The following is a 6,562-nucleotide window of genomic DNA, read 5'->3' as shown; positions in this document are numbered from 1 at the left end:
TAGTACGTGTCATACCCATTGCATTGCTTTAGCATAACATCTATAGAGGTGGTTTTGCATTTTTATTTTAGTTTTTGTAAATATTTCAGCATTATCTTTAAAAAAATAAGGACACTGGAAAAACATTGTCACATACTAATCATACTATTATCCGTTCATTAAAAATTAACAGTATTTCCTTAATATCAATATTTAGCAAGTGTTCAAATTTTGGTTGCCTCAAATCCCATAATTTATTTATTTATTTATAAAGATTTTATTGGGGAATTGGGGAAGGAGAACAGTGTTGGGGAATTGGGGAAAGGGAACAGCCAAGTTGTTGTCCTTCATTCTTAGTTGTGGAGGGTGCAGCTAGCTCAGTTCCAAGTACAGGTGCCATCCGGCCACCCGTCGGCAGCTCATAGCTGCTCACTTCAAGGTGCTGTGTTCAATCTTAGTTGCAGGTGGGCGTAGCCCACCATCCCATGTGGAAGTCAAACCGGAAACCTTGTTGCTAAGAGTGCAAGCTCTAACCACTGACCAATCTGGCTGCCCATTGGCAGCTCAGCTCAGGGTGCCGTGTTCAATCTTAGTTGCTGGTGGGCATAGTCCCCTATCCCATGCAGGAGCTGAACTGGAAACCTTGATGTTAGGAGCACGTGCTCTCACCAGCTGAGCCATCCTGCCACCTGTTGGCAGCTCAGCGGCAGCTCAGCTTGGGCTTAGCTCACTGGCCCATGTGGGAATTGAACCGGCGACCCTGTTGCTCAGAGCTTGTGCTCTTAACCAACTGAGCCACTTGGCCAGGCCCCCCCCCCACAATAAATGTTTTTTTTTAACAATCAGAATCCAAATAATGCTCAGATATTACTATTGGTTGACATGATAACACTCTTTTATATCTCTCTCCCATATATGTGTTGAATATTACGGCCAGTGTGGATTTTGCTGATTGCATCACTGTGGTGTAGTTTAACAGGTCCCTCTGTTTTCTGTGTTTACTATAAATTAGTAATTACGAGGTATGATCAAAAACTACAGTGAATGTTTAAATAAAAAAGAATTTATTATAGTAAAAGATACATTGTGATTAATCCCCCTCAAAATATTCCCCCTTGTTTCGAACACACTTATCCCATCATTCTTGCCACTTTCTGAAGCAGTTCTGGAAGCCCTTTTTCATGAATGTCTTTAGTTGCGCTGTCATGGCTGCCTCCATGTCCTGCATCATTTTGACTTTGGGGAAGAGCCAGAAGTCGCACGGTGCCAGATCCGGTGAACAAGGGTGATGAGGACACTCTGTAGTGTTTTTTTTTCAGAAAAATCGCCATACCAGAAGCAATGTGTGACACGGAGCCTTTCCGTTGTGATCACAAAATATGGTGAATGCTGCTGCCGAGGGCCATTCAGCAGAAAGGCGGGGATCTTCAATATGGGAAGCGGCGTGTTGAACCTTAATGACAGTGTGTGACAAGTTTCAACTTGTTTGGTGCAGTCAGGTGTGAGCTATGGTTGAGAAAACGGTGTGTTTTAAAGTATATAGTAGGCCAGCCGAGTGGCTCAGTTTGTTAACAGCTCACTCAAGAGTGCAAGCTCTGAGCAACAGGGTTGTCGGTTCCATTCCCGGCCCAAGCTGAGTTGCCGCTGAGCTGCCAACAGGTGGCAGGATGGCTCAGCAAAATAAATAAATAAATAAATAAAGTGTATCGTAAATCACCCTCCATCATGACAGTGTTTGTGTCACACATCGCTTCTGGTATACAGCAATTTCTGTTAATTAAAAACATGGTGTGTCCTCATCTACTTTATTCATTGGATCTGGCACCATGCGACTTCTGGCTCTTCCCCAAAGTCAAAATGATGCAGGACTTGGAGGCAGCCACGACAGTGCAACTAAAGACACTCACGAAAGAGGGCTTCCAGAACTGCTTCAGAAAGTGGCAAGAACGATGGGATAAGTGTGTTTGAAGCTGGCAGGGGGAGGATTTTGAGGGGGATTAATGGCAATGTGTCTTGCTATAATATTTTTTATTTAAACATTCACCGTATTGTTTGATCACACTGCATACATATATAGTCTTGATCTGCTTCAAGTTTGATTCTTGGGGGTGGTTAGCAAAACTCCTTTGCAGGTGGTGGGGGCTCTTCCAGAGGGCTCTGACGTCTGGTGGTCTGTCCTGTGTTGTTAGCAGCCATCGATGACCAGTGACTGGATCTATTACTTCTTTAGTGGTTGCAGAAAGATAATAGTCTGTCATTTCTTACCCTGAAGTACAGTTCATACAGGAAAGTCAAAATAAATGTCCAAATCTTCTGTTTATCACTCTTCAAAATAATGAGCTGGTTTCTTAGTATCTTTCAGTAGTGGTTAAAGTGTTCTTACATACACATTGATTTAAACATTTTGTAAACTTGTGGGAAACAGCAATCTGGAATCTGCCAAGCATTCAGCCTTCATATGTGAGGCAGTAGAAAAGTTCTCGTGTAAGTGCGAAGGCTCACATTTTGCCATTCATATAATCCTTGAAAAGCCCTCTTGAGGTAGTGTACTCAGCAGAGAGAGAGAGGAATATAAATAAAGGCCCCCAGTCCCTTTTCTAAGGTCCTTGGGGCTGACGGTGCTCCTTCCCCCTACCCCCGACATTTAATTTTGCCAGAGGCAGGATTCCATATGTTTTGGTACCTGTTTGAGTTCTCCATTTGTGGTACCCTTCACCCAGCCTCCCTTCATCTTATGTCCCACAGTCATGGCACATTTACTGAAGTTAACTCATGATCGTTGCTGCCGTCCTGTTACGTGGACTGTAAGCTTTATTTGGATTTGACCAATTTCCCACTGGTGTCTTTTCTGTTCCAGGATCCCATCTGGGATCCCATGTTGCATTTGATTGTTGCAGCTCCTTAGCTTCCTCCAGTCTGACTGTTCCTCAACCCTTCTTTGCTTTTCATGATGCTTTTTTTTTTTAATTTACTACCTTAACCATTTTTTTTTAAAGATTTTTTTTTATTGGNCCTGCCGATGGCAGTCGTGTGGCAGGAGCCTCAGATGAGGCGCTGACCTCTGGAATCCTGACTATCGATGTGACTTCCGTAAGCTCCTCTCTTAGAGGGAGCCTCCCTGCTAATAATAGTTCCTTAGGGCCTGTGGACCCACTGGTCTTGGTGGCCCACAGTGACATTCCTTCAAGCCTGGACAACCCTGTTGTTCTTGGGACAGCAGCCACAGTTCTTCAGCAGAGCAACTTGAATATGGATGATGTGCAGACTGTAAGTGCAGGAGCATTAGACTGTCTGGTTGCTCTGCCTGTGAAGAACTTGAGTCAGGACCCACATGCTTTGACCTCCAGTAGCAGTTTAGCAGTGAACACCACACTGACCTCTTCAACTACCCCCCAAGGAAACACCAGTGTCCCAGAACTGCTAGCTCCAATCAAAGTGGAACCAGACTCACCACCTGGCCCTGATGCTATCAGGCAGCAAGAACGAAGCAAAGGAATGCACCGACCAGTGTTCTCCAGCCCTCCAGAAAAGCACAGTTCTCAGAATGACACAGGACTCAGTGCAGGGACCGGCAACTTCTATTTGGTATGAAGTGCTATATTCAGTCACCACCACATAGCTCACGTCTCTTTCACTCAATTTTGAGGATGTTCTGGATTAATCATTTATGTGCAGACGTTTCTTACTGGCTTGTGAAAGAATGGAGCCCTGGACTACAAGTCTGGAAATCTGAATTCTGATCACTGAGTCTGGAACTGACTAGTTTTTACAACCTTGAGCAAATCACTTAACCTGTCTGAGCCTTAAATTCTCATTTATTTCTAAAATGAGGGGGTTTGGCTAGATGATTTCTAAGGTCTTTTTGAGTTCTGTGATTGTGTGATAATGTGTGTTCTTGAAGAAAATTGGGAGTGTTTCATAATGTTGAAATGTTCTGGCTTTGTGCTTTTCACATCCTAACAAGTCCTTAGAATTACTGATAACCAGAGGAAGAGGAATCGCGACATCAGCTATCTTTAATGGTTTAATGGAAACTTTAAAACCAGGGAGAACAATTTTTTTTAAAAATTAGGATTAAGGGAGAAAAAGGAAATGGTTTGTGAACCTTTATTTCTGAAGGGTTATAAGTGCTCTAGTTTTGAGGCTTGGCAGTTAATATACTTTAATTATATTTATGTCAGGTATACATACATTTAATATAATTTAATTTAAAAATAATTTAAAGATTCTTGGGAGAGAGTCTGACTTTTTCGTCAGGCTCAGATGGGAATGATCAAATAGGTTTTTTTCTTTGTGGCACAGGGTAAGTTTGATGGTGGTATATTGTTCAAAATGCTAAATCTTACTTTACCACAATTTTTTTTAAAAAGTTCAATTCTTTGAATTAGGATCAATTGTGATGGATGTGGTAACCCATCTACCATAGAGCCAACTTTTAAGTCTTTCAGTCTGAGAGAAGCTCGGTCTCTGTCGAGCCTCTTCTGGTGCCTCATTTGTTGCGGAGCATAGCCACATGTGCTAACCCTCTACTTAGGCGGCTGCAACGGTTGCCAGGTATGCAGGTGCCTGGGCCAGGAGGGGAGATGGCTGAAGCTCAGAGATTAGTGGGGAGGCCGTGCCTGAGTGCAGGGCCTTGCTGCTTTGGGAAACGGTAATTCTCTGGTGCCACCGTGTCATCAGAGGCCTAATTGGGAGGAGGCAAGGAGGAGCCACCATGACCCTGATCTTGACCCCTTGTTCATTTTCTCGCTAGCTGTGTGACGTTGGGCTGCCTCGATTCTCTGAGCACAGATGGTGTGTGGTGAATGGGTTACAGGTATGCCATGAGCTGTTGAGGGTTGTTTATTTTTTCTTGTAGTGATAAGTATTAAACTGCTTTTCTTATAAAATACAAATTTATAACAGCTGATGTCTTGTTTAAATACTGTTTGGCTTTCTCAGTAAACTTCCTGAATTCAGTAACACAATTATTGTTTTGGTCTGTAAAACTTTGAATTGAGCACCTGCTGCCAGAGTGGCTCTGCAGTGGGTATCTGAAATAGGACTTCCCCAGGTCTGCCATACAAGTATTATGTGGCATACTCTGAAAAGTGTTGGGAAGTGCTGTAGTAAATTAATCATGAATCACTGAGAGAAGACTGGTTATTTGTTTTAGACAGCAGAGAAGTATGTAATTCATTTTATAACAGTTTCTGTATAAAATATTTTAATGTTTTAGACTTTGGAGGAATAAACTTTGCTTCTCTGGATAATAAAATTATGTATATTGTTCCAACCCTGATTTCTTTTAGCTATCATTGTAATTCGATGTAGCATTTGATTCTCTGTGAGCCTTTGCTGGAAATTCTCAAAAAGTGTTGGACTCCACTCTGTTCAGGAAGCAGACTTATTACATTTCAGTAGTTCCCCTCCCTTTACTGTTTGGGTCAAGTGACTGACACACTTTTCTTTGATCTCAGGAAAGTGGGGGCTCAGCAAGAACTGATTCCCGAGCCATTCAACTAGCCAAGAAAAAAAAGCAGAAAGGAACTGGGAGCAATGCAGGTGAGGTTGTGTGTTCTGCAGTGCTGGGGGAGTAAGGGTTCTGAGAGTCAACTCAGGCTTAATTAAGGACAGAAGAAACACATAGAATAGGTGTTTCTATGTTCTTTGTGTTCCTTCTATGTTCAAAATGCCCTTTCATCAACTCCTTAGTGTTATGTGAATTTAAGAAAAAAAGTTACTAGCAAAATCCACAGCATCAGTATGGGTGTTTTATTTACCTAAAAAAGTGGTGTGAAAATTAGTGGTTGCAAACTCCAGTGCCTATTACAAGGTAAAAAGCAAAACAGAACATGTGTCAGAAAAGTAGAGGTGGAAACCTGGTGCTAAATGGCCACTGGCCCTTGACCTTGGCATTGGGAAGACCCTTGGGACGGGACTGCAGCTGTCCCCAGAGTCTACCTCTGGATGGCATGTGGCCTTATGGATACCCAGTTCAAAGTTGTGTTGAAATCAAAGTTTAAAATGTCAGCAACTATTTTGAATTTTTAAAAAACACCAGGTGGATCCAACAGGTCATGCTAGTTTGTGGCCACATGCGTCTAGCCATCCATCCTGAAAATGGAATAGTGGGCCGCAGTGCTTAAAGGAAACTACGGTAAATTTTTTTGTAAAGGTAACAGCGAATTCTTTAATACTGTTTTGTATATTTCATTTGTCTTCATTTATCTAAAATTTATTTTTAAAAAATCACAGGTATGTACAATTAGCAATATAATTTTATATCTTTCTCAATATGGCCTTTTCTTTAGAATAATAACTCCCTATTTTCTGTTGATTTTAAAGCAAATATTGCCCTATAAGGAATGTCGTTCACTGTGACTGAGGAAGAGTTACCTCCATAGGTCACAAAGTGCCCAAATAGGACTTGGAGAGATAATAAAAGGAAGTGTGGTGGTGATGATAATGGTGTAAATCTATGAAAGAATGATAGAATTTAGCATGTAAGCATATTAGGCAAAATTAATGAAGGAAACCAAATATCTTTATTAAACCAAATAGGTAATCTTGAAGGAAAAATATACTGTGGACATTCAGGCAT

The 6,562-nt window shown here is 41.7% G+C and overlaps 1 protein-coding gene across 2 annotated transcripts in view; it reads left to right on the top strand.

The window, feature by feature from the left end:
• The window catches only part of ZXDC (ZXD family zinc finger C), a 61,816-nt gene that overhangs the window by 17,100 nt on the left and 38,154 nt on the right, over positions 1 to 6,562 (top strand). The window contains exons 7-9 of one of the 2 annotated variants that reach the window (XM_019632660.1): positions 3,026 to 3,564; positions 4,733 to 4,795; positions 5,439 to 5,523. In XM_019632660.1, coding sequence (XP_019488205.1) covers positions 3,026 to 3,564; positions 4,733 to 4,795; positions 5,439 to 5,523 — 687 coding nt within the window. The remainder of the gene's footprint in view (positions 1 to 3,025; positions 3,565 to 4,732; positions 4,796 to 5,438; positions 5,524 to 6,562) is intronic. The other variant, XM_019632661.1, reaches the window with a different exon arrangement.

Source organism: Hipposideros armiger, unplaced genomic scaffold, assembly GCF_001890085.2.
Source record: "Hipposideros armiger isolate ML-2016 unplaced genomic scaffold, ASM189008v1 scaffold_1159, whole genome shotgun sequence".
NCBI classification, from domain to species: Eukaryota; Metazoa; Chordata; class Mammalia; order Chiroptera; family Hipposideridae; genus Hipposideros; species Hipposideros armiger.
The sequence above is the reverse complement of the archived record's forward strand: the minus strand, read 5'-3'. Positions and strand labels throughout refer to the sequence as shown.